Source organism: Chelonia mydas, chromosome 3, assembly GCF_015237465.2.
Source record: "Chelonia mydas isolate rCheMyd1 chromosome 3, rCheMyd1.pri.v2, whole genome shotgun sequence".
Classification (NCBI taxonomy): domain Eukaryota; kingdom Metazoa; phylum Chordata; order Testudines; family Cheloniidae; genus Chelonia; species Chelonia mydas.
This window is the reverse complement of record NC_057851.1, coordinates 9,253,078-9,271,482: the sequence shown is the minus strand read 5'-3', so window position 1 is coordinate 9,271,482 and position 18,405 is coordinate 9,253,078. Positions and strand designations below refer to the sequence as shown.

The following is an 18,405-nucleotide window of genomic DNA, read 5'->3' as shown; positions in this document are numbered from 1 at the left end:
CCTCTTACTTCCCTCTATTTGGAGATTACACCAAAGATTCAGTAGTTTGAGATTCCTCTGCTTAACAGAGAACAGGGCCTGTGACTAGAAACAGACGGAGTTGCCCATTCAGGTGGGATTTTCACAGAAGCGTCCCTAAGCATTCCTTCAGCAGCATCCCTAAGTGCTTTAGAGACACACGCTTGTGTAATGGCATGTATTAGTGCCATGCCTTTGGGCAGCAAGGAAAGAGTTAATGCAGCAAGGAAAGAGTTAAGAGGTAGGTTGAATGCCACCTCTGCAAAGGGCCCAGAATACTGGGAGCACTTGGAGCCCAGAGCACTGGGGTTCTGAGGGCAGCTGGACAGATGCTCCAACTGCAGGAAAGGGCCCCTGACTCCCATGCTAAGTGGCTGGGCCAGGAGTAGGAGGATGATCAGCCTAAATATGCTGATTTGCAGGCAATTTGTTTGTTTCTTTGGAGGGGACTGGCTAGAACAAGCCACTCTCATATTCCTTTGGGCTGGGCTACTGAGAGCCCCAACGGTCTGTTGTTAAACTAAGAATCCTTTCACTAGAGGGCAGTTTTAGATGACGGGGCCTCTTGCTGCTTGCAAGGGGAGGGACAAAAGATTCCTTCTTCGAATTCCAAGTCAAGGTTTGGCGAGAGTCTTGAAAGGGAAGGAACTTGCTTAGGGAGGGATCTAGCCGTAGGTCGTCCAGCCTGGAGGTCTTGACATCCCAGACTCTCAAAGTGCTTTACAAGTGTTCTGCTGAGATCAAGCATGGATGAAACAATGCATGCTGGGACCTGGAGTCACTGCAGTCCACACCACCACAGTGAAGATAACAGTGGCTGATGGCTTCACTGTGGAATTCTCTAGCCCACATTTGACCTGGGGCCATAGGCACCGACTCCGTGGGTGCTCCGGGGCTGGAGCACCCATGGGGAAAAATTGATGGGTGCTCTGCACCCACCGGAAGCTCCCCGCCCCCTAGCCCCAGCTCGCCTTTGCTCCACCTCCTCTCCTGAGCACGCCATGTCCCCACATCTCCCGCCTCCCTCCCAGGGCTTGGCACAGTGAAACAGCTGTTTCGCGGCAGCAAGCGCTGGGAGGAGGGGGAACGTGGTGCGCTCCGGGAAGAGGCAGGGCCGGGGCAGGGATTTGGAGAAGGGGTCCAACAGGGGCAGGGAGGGGGCAGAGTTGGGGTGGAGACTTTGGGGAAGGGGTTGGAATGGGGGTGGGGCAGGGATGGGGTTGGGGTGGGGTTGGGGTTGGGGGTGGGGGTGGGGGTTGAGCACCCACTGGAGCCCACAAAAGTTGGCACCTATGCCAGGGGCTGCACTTTAGTCTCTCCAGATTAGAGCTGGCTGAATTTTTTTGGATTAATAGTTTATTAGTTTATTAGTAGAAAAATTCAGTTTCGGGTCGACCAAAACTATTTGTGAATTCGGGTCAAATTTGATGGATAGCTTTGGCTGATTTTTTCTTTTCTGAAAAAGTTGGAATGTTTCGACCTTTTCTGAATGAACCATTTCAACTTTTTGTTTTGAAACAACACTTCCTTTCGAAATTTAGCTAGCTTTAGTTGTAAAAAACAAAGAAAACAAACAAACCAAAGGGTAAAAAACATCCAGAAAAGAAACAAAATAGAATGAACCCCCATCCCAAATTTCTGGTCAAACAAAACATTTTGTTCAACCAAAAATAATTTTTTTTTTCATTTGTTTGTTTCAGTAAGAAAAACCAAAAATGTTTGGGTTTGGGTTTACCAGCAACAATTCCCCCTTCCCCGCCTCCCGATATTTTGATTCGGTGGCCAAATTGAAAAAAAAATCATTTATTTGCTCAGCTCTGCTCCTGATATGGAATTTTTCTCTCTCTTCCCTACAAACTCATTGGGCCAAATTCCCTGGTGTAACCCCCAACTGAAGTGAGTGGAGTTACCTGAGGGATAAATTTGGTCGGTTGTGTTTCTCTTCAGGAATTTAAAACTAACCACTGATTATTTCCTTCAAGTTATAAAAAACAGAAACAACTTCTAGTGACTGAGTCTGCAGCTGCTCCCCTTAAGCTATTATGGATATCAAAGGTAGGGCAGCAGACCAGATTTTATCACTAGTGAAGAGGAAAAGAACTGTTACACCATTCACGGAAGGTATAAAAATAGCTAATAGGGCTGCTTCTTAACGATATTTCAGTATTTTTGCTTCTGGGTAAATGAAAAGCAGATGCTTCTGCCATGTCAGATAGCACCTCCTCAGAAATACACATTTCCAGGTATTTTATTCATTTAAAAACAAATATGAATTGTAGCTGGATTCTGCAGTACCTTGGAAAAGAGACTTGTTAAATACAGCATAACTGAAAATGACTGTCAAGTTAGCTCATCACCACCAAAGAAAGGAATGGTGGCCATGTGGCTAAGGAATTGCATTGGGCGCCAAGAGTACTGGGTTCTAATCTCAGCTCTGACCTTGGATAGCTCCTCAGTCCGGCTTTCTAAAATACTCAATGCCAGTCTAGCTCTTCTCCTGTGGAAATCAATGACAAAGCTCATACTGATTCCACCAGGAGCAGCGTTGCGGGCTTCTGAAAATCCCCAGCTTTATGGGTAAACGTGGGCAAGACCCTGCAGCTGAGTTTCTCCACCTGTATAATCTGATGAAGTGAGCTGTAGCTCACGAAAGCTTATGCTCAAATAAATTTGTTAGTCTCTAAGGTGCCACAAGTACTCCTTTTCTTTTTGCGAATACAGACTAACATGGCTGCTACTCTGAAACCTATTAACGTGCTTATGTACCTCCAAAGAAGTTGTGAAGCTACACTGGTTAATGTTTGCAAAAAAACATCTCCAGATCCTCAGATGGAGGACACAGTGGTCATATTACAACAATAAGCGCTGCCTAACATTAGGCATCTCAGTGCATATTAATCCCCCTACTTTATGTTGCCTTATCTTCAGAGGGGCTGAGCATCCATTACTCCCAATCAAGTCAACCAGAACTGGAGGTGCTCAGCACCTCTGAAAACCAGATTCTCTTCTTGCCTGTGTCCCTACACATGGTAGATCACTGTCACTCCAGAGCAGGACCGTCTCTTACTAAGGCCGTCTGGAGAAAAGAGAAAAGACTTTTCTGCTCACGAAGCCAGGAAAGACTCTGCCTTCTGTATTACACAGAGTGCTAGGAAAAGGACCCCCATGTGAGGTGTCAGATGATGCTGATGATGGGCTGACATTCCCATTGGTACTGCAGGTGAAGGGAGGAACCCCTGACTATTACATCTGGAAGTTCACAGAGTCATAGATTCTAAGGCCAGAAGGGAACATTTTGATCATCCAGTCTGACATCCTGCGTAGCACGGACCACAGAACTTTCCTGAATTAATTCCTGCTTCAAGTCCAATAACTGTTACTAGGCTTTTAGAAAATATTCAGTCTTGATTTAAAAATTACCAGTCATGGAGAATCTACACCCCAGCCCTTGGTAAGTTGCTCCAGTGGGCAATTACCCTCAAAAATGTTAAAAAATGCACATTATTTCTAGTCTGAATTTATCTAACCTCAACTTCCAGCCATTGGTTACTGTTATACCTTTATCTGATAGATTGAAGAGCTCTTTATTATCAAATTTCAGTTCCCAGTATAAATATGTACAGATGGTAATCAAGTCACCCCTGAACCTTCTCTTGAATAAGCTAAATAGATTGAACTCTTTGAGTCCACCACTATAAGGAATATTTTCCAATCTTTTAATCATGTTCATGGCTCTTCTCTGAACCCTCTCCAATAATATGTATCCCCTTTGCATCTGCAAACATGTCATCTTGGATAACATTGCACCGTCTTTCAAACACTCATTCTGGTGTCTCTGACTACAGACCTGGGCTGACATGTCAATGAGTTTCGGGAGATTTAGTTGGCTTCCATCCTCTGTCTTCAAGAAATCCAACAAGCACCCTGTAAGAGAGGAGACACACAGTGCTCTCTGGATGATATGATTTGAGTGAAAGTTGCACATTAGGTCCACGTCCTTCTCTAGCCAGTGTTATCCAACCTGTCTACAGCTTTTTTTACTTCTGGGAAGATCTCAGGAACTTCACTGCCTCTATCAAGTGCACCAGACTCAGAGTGAAAACACCCACTTCGCTTCATAGTTTGTACAGAGCTCTTTGCAAAGCCCATAGGATTCTTTACGCCACCCATTGATCAGCTGTTTGGTGGCAGGCAGGAAGCACTGGGGGTGGAGCGAGGGTGGGGTGTGCTCAGGGGAGGGAAGAGGTGGGGCCCTAGGGAGGGGGCGGAGCCTCAGGGCGGAGCAGGGCTGGAGCACCCACCCAGAAAAATGAAAGTCAGCACCTGGGGCATTGTCCCCTACATTACCTGTTGCAGGCATGGGATTTTCACAAATCCTAAGCACTGGCCTAACCTTTGAAACTCAGCCAAAAATGTCTAATGAATAAAGCCCGGGGAGGCTCTTTACCGTTGGCCATGTACTCTGTCACAATGTAGATTGGCTGTTTGGTGACTACTGCATGCAGCCGGACCAGTTTGTCATGCTGGAGCATCTTCATCAAGTTTGCCTCAGCCAGGAAGGCATCAGGAGGCATGGAGCCCTCCTTTAGGGTCTTCACAGCCACCTTCACACTGTTCTTATAATAGCCTGCAGCAAAAGAGAAAGGATGGTCCAATGGTTAAGGTGCTAGCCCGGGACATGGGAGAAACAGGTTCAGTTCCTTTCTCGGCTGCAGCTTTCCTGTGTGAGGAGCAAGTCAATGGAAGTCTGGAGCCTCACTACCTCTGAAGCTCTGTGGCGCAGTTCCCCACCTGTACAATGGGATAATAGGCCTTCCCTATCTCACAGGAGTGTTATGAGAATAAATACATTAAAGATTACAAGATGCTCAGTTACTTCACAGACTTTAAGGTCAGAACAGACCATCATGATCATCTAGTCTGACCTCCTGCACATTGCAGGCCACAGAACCTCACCCACTCACTCCTGTAATAGACCCTGTAACCTCTGGCTGAGTCACTGAAGTCCTCAAATCATGGTTTAAAGACTTCAAGCTACAGAGAATCCACAATTTATACTAGTTTAAACCTGCAAGCGACCCATGCTCCATGCTGCAGACATGGTGCAGAGGAAGGAGAAAACCCCCCAGGGTCTCAGCCAATCTGACCTGGGAGAAAATTTCTTCCCTATCAGTAAAACCCTGAGCATGTGGGCAAGACCCACCAGGCAGATACCTGGGAAAGAATTCTCTGTAGTTACTTGGAGCCCTCCACATCTAGTGTCCCATCTTCAGTGATGGGGGTGGGGGTCATCTACCTTAGACAGAAAACTAACAGCAAGAAGCCCTACTGTGTAGAGGTTCCAGGAAGGTGTGGTGGAGAGTAGAGGCAGCTGGGTACACACTAGGAACTGGGGAAACAGACCACAGCGCACTGGTGGGGGGTGCTGGAGTGGTGGAGAGGATGGCCCATATAAGCACTCTTTTCAGCCAGTCTGTAAGAGGAATTCATGCCTCTGGGGAGTAGGTAACCTTGGAAGGAGTTTGGAGGCTATTCCAGAGGGTGGTATCCTCAGAATGGAAGAGGCAGGGGATCCCAGGCAATGTTTCTGTGGCTCCCTTTTCCATGCTGGGGATGGGGGGTGGGGGGAAGGAGCCCTTGTGGGTTCTGCTCTGGAGGAGCTGAGCAGTAAAGCGTTGGGTGGTGTGAGGTTATTGAATTCCTGGTGAGAGGAACAAGAAGTGGTAAAGCTGAGGGCAGATGGCAATCAGGTGCCTGACAGCACACAGGGCCCTGAAGGCTGTTCCACAGCTGAGAAGGGATGGAAGGGATGTCACCACCATCCTGGATAAACATGACGTATTACAGAATCATGAGTGTTCCAAGGGAAGGAGACAGACCAGGGCCTCCAGTCCACTCCCCTTCCCCTGGCAATGTGGGATCATCCCCTATGGCAGCAGTTCTCCACCAGGTGTCAGGTTTCAAGGGGGCTGCCAAGCAGGGCCGGCATTAGACTCGCTAGGGCCCTGGGCAGAAAGCCAAAGCCCCATTACGTGGGGCTGAAGCCTGGGGCCCTGAGCCCACCACCCAGGGCTGAAGCCAAAGCCTGAGCAATGTAGCTTCGTGGGGGCCCCTGTGGAGTGGAGTCCTGGGCAATTGCCCTGCTTGCTACCCCCTAACACCGGCCCTGGCTTTTATATGCAGAAACCCAGTTGTTGTGGCACAGGTGGGCTGAGGAGTTTTTATAGCATGTTGGGATGGCTCAGAAAGAAAAAGATTACCACAGAATATCAAGGGTTGGAAGGGACACCTCAGGAGGTCATCTAGTCCAACCCCCTGCTCAAAGGGGAACCAGTCCCCAATTTTTGCCCCAGATCCCTAAATGGCCCCCTCAAGAATCAAACTCGCAATGCTGGGTTTAGCAGTCTCATGCTCAAACCACTGAACTATCCCTCTGCCCCTGCCCTGTGACATTTTCTCAGGACCTTTCTGTAGTCTGCTTTTAAGCCACTTGAATAATGTGGCTCCCACCACTCCCCATGAGACGGCTCCCCAACTTAACAGACCCCCACAGCTAGGAAATGTTCTCCTCATATACGGCCTTCATTTCCTTTGCCATGTCATCCCATTTCTCAGCTATCTTGCTATGCCCCTCACCGTGGTATCTGAATCCATAATTAAAGGAGCTGGGACTTTGCACACGCAGTCAAGTCTTCTGCACAGTGCTGGCCAAAACTGCAATCCCTGCACTCTCCTGGGAGCAATCAACCACAAAGGGGCGAAAGAGAAGGAGGAGTTAAGCTCCAGCTGCTCCCCACGCTAACCAGTAATGTGTAGGAGCACAAGCTGCATCCTCTGAAGGGGGATCATGGCCCCTGTGTCTTAGGTAGGTATAGTGTCCCTCAAAGCACACAGCCTCCTGCTACTCACCCCTGCCCTGCAAGCAGGGCTGTAACAGATGGCAATTTCCTGCAATATCTGGAATGAACTTTACTGAATTAGGTTTAACCTTATTGAATCAGGTTTCCTACCTTTGGAGTCCATTGTATTAAACATGCAATTGTTTGTGTGTTTTTGTAGGACTGTAATATAAATGTTAGGAACTTCAAAGAACTGTTTGGGACAGTATGTGTTAAGTGGGATTCCTAGAAGGTACTTGGGAAGCCCTTTGAAGCTACACCTTGGGGAGAAAAATGACCTGCTCCTGGAAATTCCAGATCAAAGACCCCCAAACTGTATCAAGGGCAGACTAAACTTTTCAGGAGGGTGCTAGTTCTAGGCTGAGGCTATTAGGAACATGTTTTCTGGGTGGTTTGAAGGATTCTCCTGCCAGAACCCATGTTGGAGACAGCTGGGACAGAGCAGAGGGATCTCTGGTAAGCTTATTAGCATACACATAGGTTCTTTTATTGTTTTAATGTGTTTTCTCTGTAATGGTTTTACCTTAAGAATAAAATAGGCTTGGATAGGAAGTGGTGGGTGGCAACTTACAACTGTTGACAAACACTCTGCGATCAGTCTCTGGTAAGGAAGCAAGCAGACCTGTTTTGGCAGCCTGTCTTTTGCTGGGAATAACACGGGGAAGGCAGGGAATTCTTCAGGGTGGACATTTCCCAGTCCGGAGGGACAGAGATGTTTCCACCCAGGAAAGGCAACGGCGATGGGGGCAGAAGCTTGGGAGTGGGTGCCCTTGCTGAAAGACTAAGGGGAAACACAGGTGCAGTTGTCTTACACCTGTGGTAAGAGCTGTGCTTTAAAGCCCCAATGCAGCCTTAAAGAAGCATAGTTGAAAGGGCTGCATAATTCCCATCCCTCCCCCACCATGAGCAGCGGGCTGGGTCCTAGCAAGGCCCCGCACTCGTGACAATTCTGAGAAAACAAGGTTTCCCCTTTTCCTGGGAGCCACATGTAGCGACCGGGGCTGACCCTGCTGGGCCTGGAGAGCGCTGTACTTACCCATCCAGACTTCTCCAAACTGTCCCGCACCAAGTTTCTTCACAAGCTTGAGAGACTCCCGTGGGATTTCCCATTCGTCCCGCGCCCAGGGCCTCTGGGGAGTCAGGGATGCGCACGGAGTGGTCAGCCTCTGGCACAGACCATCCCCTTTGTCTGTGTATTGAGAGAACACCTGTCAGCTCGTCGGTAAAGGGCCAAACCCTCCCGCCCAACCTCCAGCCTGAGTCGCTGGGCTGGAGACATGCAGAGGGTAATTATCCTCCTCCTCAGCATGTGGAACGGCCACTCCACACAGGCTGCTTCAGCCCCAGAGCTCTGAGCGCCCCAGGAGCATGGCCTGGAGGACCCATGCAATGGCAGATCCCCTAGTGCAGCCCTTTCCCCAGCCGGCTCATGCCCCAGTGCATCACAGTGGTTGCACCACCCGCCCCCACAACACCTCTCTCCGGAATCCAGTCTCTCCACACATCCCCTCCCCCGTGGAACCTCCGTGGCCCTGGCAGTGCCTCGGGGAGCTCGCTGTGCCCCTGGAAGGGGCAGTTTTGCTCGTGCGCACCTCTGCTTTGGGATGTTCACTTTGCTTACAGCTGTGGGTGAAGTGACCCGCAGGAGGGGCCCGACTCACTTCGTATATCTCCGTTCCACTGCAGCCCCACCCAGTACTAGCTAGAGCAGGCGTTTCATGCTCACCCTGCGTCCACCTCCCCATTCCCTACACTGCCACCTATTATGGGTATTGCTCCCCACGCAGTCGCTGCTCAGTGGGCATGCAACTGATTGATAACCCCCGTCTGGCCATAAGGCACCAGACCATGCAGCCTCCTCATGCCAGCAAGCTGTACATCTCAAATGCTACAACAGACAGCCCTGTCCGGGGACAAGGGCAGCTTACTGCTGTAATGCTGGACTAGATGGTGCAGCGAGGAAAAGGTGATCCTGGGGGAGATGTAGTATCCCCCGCCGTCTAAGGAGCGGATCCTGTAGTGTTTGATGATGTCACCTTGAGCAGAGCTGCTGTCTCTCACGGACAGTGAAAAGGCATCTGGGGAACAAGCAGAAGAAACCACACTTACTGGCCTGGCTGGCACTGGTCTGAGACAGACCTGATGGCTTTCGTCTTCCTTCAGTAGCCCTGTGTCTGCAATGGGCTATAGCCCCTCTCACAGACAGGTGAATCTATGCTGGGAATATTCAGGTGCAGGGCAAGCTACACTGCTGCCTCCCATCCACCTTCCATCTTGGTGAGATCTGGGCACGTGTCCTTTCAGCCAGACCACATTTCACAGGGACATAGCATTTACCAGTCTGGATCTAGCTCTTGGTCCATGACGTCCAGCAACCCCATGGACAACACTAGAGGCTTCCGAGCATGTGTGTCTGTGGGGGCAACGGATGTCATGGAACTCTATCCTGTCCCCTACGAGCGATCAGCATAGACTAAGGAGCCTGATATTTCATGGCCATTAGGAACCTTGGCTTGCATTGCTCGGAATGCTAATGGCCCAGCTCTCTTTGAAACTCCACCATGAAGATTAGTTTTGTCATGAAGGCATGAATGGGTTTCCGCTCCCGGCTCTAACACAAGCGCCCTTCGCGATCTTGGACAAGTCACTTAGTCTCTCTCTATGCCTCAGTTCCCCATCTGTAAAATGGATCTGATGCTTCCTTTCTCCTACCCATTGTCTGTCTGTGTAGATTGTATGCTCCTTGGGTATGTCTACACTGCAATCCGAGGTGTGACTGCAGCATGGGTAGACACTCAACCTAGCTTTGGTCTAGCCAGCTCGAATAACAACAGCAATGAAGCTGAAGCAGCATGGGCTGTACAAGCCCGCCTGGGACCTTGGGTATGTACGCGAGCGGCTAGCCCGTGGTGCCGTCACACCCCTGGCTGCAGTGCTGACGCACCCTTTGGAGCTGGGACGTTTCTAAGTGATAGAGTTGACATATAATAATGAGGATACAACATGATCCCACCAAGATATCACATGATTAAACATTGCCAAGGAAGTGTTATCACCCTGGTGATGACCATCCCAGTAGCTGGCAAAGCACCTGGGTCCTGACATGCAACATCCTTATTATTTAAATCTTGGGGTTTTGTGCAGATCTGAAAATACACCTCTAATCTGCCCTTCTCGACTCCCTGATAGTCCAGTCCAATATGGGTTGCCAGCAGCCAGTACATTTATGGAGTGATAGTTTAAAATGTACATCAGTAAAACTTGCAGAACAGTGTAGAGACTATTTCCTTTGTCTGCAGTATGTTTCCGGACTGGGAGTACGCCAGATTAATGTGGATTTATGTGATTTTTTTTATGTTTGAAGGACTGGATTCTATAGAAGAAAATCTGTCATATAGGACCATAAACAGAAGTCGTGTGCACCCAAAATTGCTTTGAAATCGTAGTATCCCAGACATGGGAGGACTTTTAAAAATGTGTAATACCGACCTATTGGCCTTTTTTGTATTTTGTATTGTGTCAGTAAAAAATGTGGAGGGTCAGTATGAATATGGTTAAGAAGTGTTGGTTGTCTTGTCTGTAGAAGTATTCCTCTTCCCCCTCCCCCCCGCCCGCCATGCAACATTCCTTGCTATTCCAGTCTTGAGCCCCCATAACTGGTGTTGGTCCTGCTTTGAGCAGGGGGTTGGACTAGATGACCTCCTGAGGTCTCTTCCCACCCTGATCTTCTATGATTCTATGATTCTAACTCTGTCAATGCACTTCAGTCCTGGGCTGCAATACCACCGGCTAGTTCAGTCTTGCATTGCAATGCAACTCTGAGCCCTGACTGGCAGCATTCCCTGCTATTCCAGTCCTGTTCTGACTGTTCTGCTAACTCACCTTGTTCCCAGTCTCCAGCAATACCCATTCCTGCTGCAGCCCTGAGTCTCTCCTCACCAGTGACTGGCAATCCTGCCCAATTGTGCTTGTCTTTTACATCAAATTCTTCTGGATATATTCACCCTGACGCAGTTTCAGCTTCTGGGGAATCAGGCTTTGGGAGGTCTTTGGGCCAATGCTTTCAAAAGTGGCCAGTAATTTTGGGATGCCTCTGTTTTTGGATTACCAGCCTGAGACTACTTGGGTCTGATTTTCAGAGTGTGCCGAGCAATCAGTCTTTTAACTGAAAACCACTGGACCCTTAGCCACTGGAACAAACGCTGAAGGGCAGTGGTGGATTCTCTATCTCTTGCCATCTTCAGATCAAGACTGGATGCCTTTCTGGAAGAGATGTTCATTGTGCAGGAGATCAGACTCAGTGATCTGATGGGCCTTGTAGCCTTAAAATCAATGACTCAATTATGTGAATAGGAGCGATGGTGCTCAGCACCTCTGCAAATCAGCCCCAAGAGGCCTCAAGTTGGCCAACCAAAAATGGAGGAGTGCAAAACTAGGGGACTCTTGGTGGAAATCCAGATCCTGATTATCCAAGTGTCCTCTTCTCCAGCACTTCCATTTGCTTGAGATTAACTTGCTTTTCTCAATGAAGTGATCCACTCTAATAAGAGCTCTGCCTGATGATTAGAATCCAGCAGTCCTACAGACAAATCAATCAGCTGTCTAATGCTAGCCTTAATATTTACCCTGCCATTTATGTTAATGAATGGCTGTATCGTTTTGGGCAGTGTAAAATGCATTTCAGCTGGCACGGGAGTTTAGTCTGTTTCTTGAACTTCATCATGTCACTTCTTTTTTCCTAAGCAGCTCCGGTTTATTTCAGGGGAGCGGAAGAAAAGATTTTCCGCGATCGTTTCCATAGCTGTTCATCTGAAATACGAGACCGCCAGGGTCTGGTTCATTTCAAAGTCATTTACCCATTCAGGATTGATTACAGAACAGAGCCGGACACCTGCTACTAGTGGAAAGGGAAAGTGTTAAGGCTGGAAGGCTTTAATTCTCTCTTCTCTTAACAACAATAACAATGAAAGATTGACACAAAATCCCCAACACTAGTAGCTTCAATGACTCACAGTCACCTCCGCAATAACGAAGCCGCATGCAGAGCTCAGTACTAATAAGGAACACTGTACTAATAAGCCAATGAGTACAGCCAGCTAGGTCAATCAGCCCTACAACAATAATTCAGTGTACACATCCCAGCATGCAGATGCATCCCTGCAGTAAGAATTTGAGGGGGTACCAACCCTCCAGTCACTATGTGCATGAGATCTCTGGCCAAAAGGAAGGGGTGAATTTTACTCTTCCAAGGGCTAGTTATGATTTCTGTGTGGGGACTAACCATAATCATCTCACTGTTATTTGTTTCCCTCACCCCTCCTGCCATTTGTTTGTTGTATCCACCTCTTGCCGTTCATCATAGGACAAGACTTTGAACTCAGGGACTGTCTTTTTGTTATATGGGTGTATAACCTGCAGCACAGTGAGGCCCTCATTCAAGTCCCCTGAGTGCTGCCACAAGACAAATACACATCATCATAATGAGCAAGCAAAAGTGAGCAAGAAAATGAGACGAAATCATGAAGACTATCTTGAAACAATGGACCTGTCTGAGTGGACTGGCAATTCTGTTAGGATAAGCAGATGCTTCTCTGAACTATTCAAATCTTTTGTACAAAATTCTGATCTCATGCACATAGGCCCCAATCCAGCCTAACTCTACTGAAGTCAGTATATGAACCATCTATCTAGGTCAGGGGTGGGCAAACTTTTTGGCCCGAGGGCCACATCTGGGTATGGAAATTGTATGGTGGGCCATGAATGCTCATGAAATTTGCGGTTGGGGTGTGGGAGGGGGTGAGGGCTCCAACTGGGGGTGCGGGCCCTGGGGTGGGGCTGGGGATGAGGGATTTGGGGTGCAGCAGGGAGTTCCAGGCTGTGACGGAGGGATTTGGAAGGTGGGAGGGGGATCAGAGCTGGGGCAGGGGGTTGGGGTACAGGAGGAGGTCAGGGGTGCAGGCTCTGGGCAGCGCTTACCTCAAGCAGCTCCTGGAAGCAGCGACATGTCCCCCCTCCAGCTCCTGTGTGGAGGTGTGGCCAGGCAGCTCTGCGCACGGCCCTGTCTGCAGGTGCAACCTCCACAGCTTCCAGAAGCAGCAGCATAGCATGACACTCTCTGGCTCCTATGCGGAGGCATGGACAGGCGTCTCTGCCCCCTCCGCAGGTACAGCCCCTGCAGCTCCCATTGTCCGCGGTTCCCAGCCAATGGGAGCTGCAAAACTAGTGCTTGGAATGGGGTCAGCGTGCAAAGCTCCCTGGTTGTCCCTATGCCTAGAAGCTGGAGGGCAGACATCCCCGCCATGCTGCTGCTTCCGGGAGCCACGCGGAGCCACGGTATGTGCAGAGCAGGGCAAGCCCCTGTCCCTGCTCCCTGGCGGGAGCTCGAGGGCTGGAATGAAAGATCTGATGGGCTGGAAGCAGCCTGCGGGCTGTAGTTTGCCTACCCCTGAACTAGGTACTTCTATGTAATATCAGGCAGCTGCCCCTAGAGTGTCCCTTTGTGTAGTAAAACTATTTCTCCATGCTTATTTTTCCCCCTACTGTTACTCACACCTTCTTGTCAACTGTTGGAAATGGACCATCCTGATTATCACTACAAAAGGTTTTTTTTCTCCTGTTGATAATAGCCCACCTTAACTAATCACTCTCATTATACTGGATATGGCAACACCCATTTTTTCATGTTCTCTCTGTGTATATATATATATCTTCCTACTGTATTTCCCACTGCATGCATCCGATGAAGTGGGCTGTAGCCCACGAAAGCTTATGCTCAAATAAATTTGTTAGTCTCTGAGGTACCACAAGTCCTCCTCGTTCTTTTTGCTGATAGAGACTAACACAGCTACCACTCTGAAACCTGATTCAGCCTAGTTTTGGCTCATTCTGTAATCAGGGCTGTCTTAGCCTCAGGCTCTCCACCCTCATATACCCCCATTCCTGTAGTATCTGAGAACCTCCCACGCTGTATTGCATTCATTCTCACACACCCCTGTGAGGCATCATCCCTGTTTTACAGATAGGGAACCAAGCAGAGGGAGATTAAATGATGTGCCCAATGGCACACAGTTAGTCTGTGGCAGAACCTAGGAACTTAACCCAGATTTCACAAGTCCTACACCAGTGCCTTGCCCACAAGTCTAGCCTTCCTTTCTGTGGCATTACACCAGGGTAACTGAGATCAGAATTGGCCCACTGAGTCTGCAAAATTAGACTGGAAACTTCTGATTCTCTTATGGGATTTTTACTTCATTGTGCCTGGAATGGTCCTGCCAAGAAAACAGCGCTTATTACAGCAGCGTAGCCCCACAGCACGGGTCTGCCCATCCTTAGCAAAAGTTACAAGTGGTGCCTTAAGAAAGACCCAAAGACCCCATCAGTTTCAGTGGGATCAGTCACTGCACAGGTAATATTTGCTTAGCCCTTCCAACATTCAAACTTTAGTGATGTTGAGCAAAAAAGCTAGATATTGTGGGCAAACTCTTCCTTCCCCCCACAACCGAGAGATGCTCATTTTCTGTTAGTCTGAGGTTAGTGAGGCACAGCTGTTTCCACAAGTTTCAGTACAATTATTATTTTTTGGAAGGTTTGTTTATTTCCTCCAGCTTAAGCAGATTTGCTCTCTGGTATCTGTTTCATTAGTGACCTGCTTATCAGGTCGTCTTGACAAATGCCCCACCTCACTGTGCTGTTGAAGGTACCCCTAGTGTCTTCTATAAAATTTAAATTTAAAGGGAAATTGCCAGCATTACAAGACTTTAGAAAATCAATCATAGACAAAATTAGATTACTGGAACTGTAAATACCTGCTTCACTACAATGGTAAGGATGAATTCTGAACATGTAATACACTAGCAAAGTTCTGTGTTCTGTGTCCCCATCTAGTGGCTGCGCCAGTCACAGATAACAGCCTACTATTGTTACCAGTTAATGAAGTCACTCCTTTAGCTCAAAAGGTAGAAGCCAGTGCTGAAGGTCAGGAGTATAAACTTTGCTGATGGAAGGTGGAAGTAAATAAATATATAAATAAAGAACAAAAGATCTTTAAGTTCAAAGAGCAACATGAATTCAACCACACTGCCCAGTGTGTATTAATTTATAGCTTTAATAGTAATACTTTGCACTTCTGTCTGTGGATCCCAAGATGCTGTACCTTGGTGAATTCAGCCTCACAACACCCTTTGAGGGACAGCTTTTCTCCTTTTACAGATGGGGAAACCAAGGTTGAGAGAGATTAAGTGGCTTGATTCAGGAAGTCTGTGGCAGAGTCAGCAGTCAAACAGAAGTCAAGAACTTAGTAAAATTAAAAGAGGGATTGACCACTTATCTGGATAAAAACAGCCAGAGGTAGAATAACAAATACCAAAATAACAGTGTGTGTCATAGAATCATAGAATCATAGAATATCAGGGTTGGAAGGGACCCCAGAAGGTCATCTAGTCCAACCCCCTGCTCGAAGCAGGACCAATTCCCAGTTAAATCATCCCAGCCAGGGCTTTGTCAAGCCTGACCTTAAAAACCTCTAAGGAAGGAGATTCTACCACCTCCCTAGGTAACGCATTCCAGTGTTTCACCACCCTCTTAGTGAAAAAGTTTTTCCTAATATCCAATCTAAACCTCCCCCATTGCAACTTGAGACCATTACTCCTCGTTCTGTCATCTGCTACCATTGAGAACAGTCTAGAGCCATCCTCTTTGGAACCCCCTTTCAGGTAGTTGAAAGCAGCTATCAAATCCCCCCTCATTCTTCTCTTCTGTAGACTAAACAATCCCAGCTCCCTCAGCCTCTCCTCATAAATCATGTGCTCTAGACCCCTAATCATTTTCGTTGCCCTTCGCTGGACTCTCTCCAATTTATCCACATCCTTCTTGTAGTGTGGGGCCCAAAACTGGACACAGTACTCCAGATGAGGCCTCACCAGTGTCGAATAGAGGGGAACGATCACGTCCCTCGATCTGCTCGCTTCGTCAGAATGAAGATAAAAGCTCACACTTTCAGGCATAAGATAATCACCAACTATTACAAGTTAGGAGGAAATTGTCATGGACCAGACTGCAGTAGGAACAGAGCCTGAGATATAAGCCCTTGTATTAGAGGCCCGGTATGAGGCCTGAGCTAAAGTAGTGGGCAAGCTTTGCTGATATAAAGCAAAGTGAGCAAAAGTCTGGCTCTGAGCAAACCTCAGGCTCTGCCTGCTTGCAAGTTCACCGAATCTGGCAAGAACAGGGCTGATATTGCAGAAACGCGCATTCCTAAGAAGTGCTAGGCACAGAGCACTCCCACAAACACACTCCAGAAGAGTAGTACCGGAACATCCCGATAGCAGGTGGTACCAGAACATCCTGATATCAAGGATGGTACAAAAACATTCCCCATGGATAACAGGAACATACTGAACCCTCCTAAAAGATAAGGTCAGGATGACAGTGTGATGAATAGAGATGTTTTGATGGAACCACCGGGTACCAGGTGATGGGTGATAACTAGCTACGTCCAGGGGCAGTAACTAACTATGTCAGAGGGGCAGTACGTAACTTGTTTGCATCAAGGTATAAAGAGGTATCTCTGAGAGAGTGTTTTGGTTCAGCCGAGGGGGGAATGGAAAGTCCTGCCATACACAGACCTGCGTCCACTGTCACGGACATACATGTCTTAGTATTCTCATAGAGTCTGCCGGGGCTATTACCGTGCTTTGTCAACAATAAACCTGGCCTGGTGCCTTTGTACCTTAACAGATCTTGTGGTCATTGGGTGGTTCACTCGAGGTCTGCTGTGCCAGCTGCCTGCGCAGAACTGGGGCAGCACACAGGGAGAACACACACACACACAGAGCCAAACTTCTAACCACACAGATTATGCTGCCACATCTACCTTCTTCAAGATGTCTCACACTTTTCTTGGCAACTTCTTCTCACCACAGTACTGAACATGATGGACCTCGGCTCTGATCCAGCCTTACCCCGCCTATGTTCATATGTTTGATGTCTCCTGAGTCCAAGTCATATATTTTACTCACAAGATCCTACTTCCACCCCTTGTATCAGTCAAATCAGGGACAGAAAATACTATGTGGGGTAGATTCACCCATTCTCCACAGCACTGACAAATATAGAGTTTATTCCTGATTATTATTTATTTGCCACAGGTCCCAATCAGGATCAGACCCTCACTGTTCCAGAGATGGTATACATGTATGGAAAGAAATGGTCCCTGCCACCAAGTGTTTACAATCTAGGCCATAGATAGTGTCATAAATATAAAGGGAAGGGTAAACACCTTTAAATCCCATCTGGCCAGAGGAAAAACCCTTTCACCTGAAAAGGGTTAAGAAGCTAGGATAACCTCGCTGGCACCTGACCAAAATGACCAATGAGGAGACAAGATTCTTTCAAAGCTGGAGGGGGGAGAAACAAAGGTTCACTCTGTCTGTGTGATGCTTTTGCCGGGAACAGAAACGGAATGAGTCTTAGAATTTAGTAAGAAATCTAGCTAGAATGAGGATTTTTATCAAGCCTTCCCCAGGAAAGGGGGTGTAGGGTTTGGGAGGATTTGCGGGGCAAAGACGTTTCCAAGCGGGCTCTTTCCCTGTTATATATTTGTTTAGAGACGCTTGGTGGTGGCAGCAATAAAGTCCAAAGGCAAAAGGTAAAATAGTTTGTACCTTGGGGAAGTTTTGACCTAAGCTGGTAAAAATAAGCTTAGGGGGTTTTTCATGCAGGTCCCCACATCTGTACCCTAGAGTTCAGAGTGGGGAAGGAACCTTGACATGGTGGCAGAGGTGGGATTTAAAGTTGTTTACCCTTCCCTTTATATTCATGACAGATACCATAGAGACTAGGAATATGTGTGGGCAAATGGCCCCACTGAGTTGCTTCACTGAACTGCCTCACTGAGTTTGGTTGGATGAATTCCTGGAGCTTTCATCACACGACATAATCTTTAATTAAAGATTAAGTTTTAATTCCTGGAGACTCCAGGACAATCCTGGAGGGTTTGCAACCCTACCTCACTCCCTTTCCAGCCCTTCATCTGACAACATAGGGTGAACTGCTGGGTCTGCATGGAGTCCCACTGAATATGACTGTCACAGCCACTCCAGAGCCCCACTGAAGTCAGTTACCCAGGCAAGGCCCAGCTTAAATCAAGGCATAAGGTTGGACAACTGTTCCCAGAGAGTAGTTACCAGTGGTTCACAGTCAAGCTGGAAGGTCATAATGAGTGGAGTCCCGCAGGGATCAGTTCTGGGTCTGGTTCTGTTCAGTGATTTAGAGAACGGCACAGAGCGTACACTTATAAAGTTTGCGGATGATACCAACCCAGGAGGGGTTGCAAATGCTTTGGAGGATAGGAATAAAATTCAAAATAATCTGGACAAACTGGAGATATGGTCTGAGGTAAATAGGATGAAATTCTCTAAGGACAAATGCAAAGTACTCCACTTCGGAAGGAACAATCAGTTGCACACGTAGAAAATGGGAAATGACTGCC

At 47.8% G+C, this 18,405-nt stretch overlaps 1 protein-coding gene across 12 annotated transcripts in view; it reads right to left on the bottom strand.

Annotated features, from left to right (window-relative positions):
• BLK (BLK proto-oncogene, Src family tyrosine kinase) overlaps positions 1 to 18,405 on the bottom strand; it is a 150,753-nt gene that overhangs the window by 7,816 nt on the left and 124,532 nt on the right. For all 12 annotated transcript variants that reach the window (XM_043542111.1, XM_043542104.1, XM_043542107.1 and 9 more), the window contains 4 exons: positions 8,846 to 8,995; positions 7,954 to 8,106; positions 4,466 to 4,645; positions 3,866 to 3,942 (listed from right to left, as the gene is read on the bottom strand). In XM_043542111.1, coding sequence (XP_043398046.1) covers positions 3,866 to 3,942; positions 4,466 to 4,645; positions 7,954 to 8,106; positions 8,846 to 8,995 — 560 coding nt within the window. The remainder of the gene's footprint in view (positions 1 to 3,865; positions 3,943 to 4,465; positions 4,646 to 7,953; positions 8,107 to 8,845; positions 8,996 to 18,405) is intronic.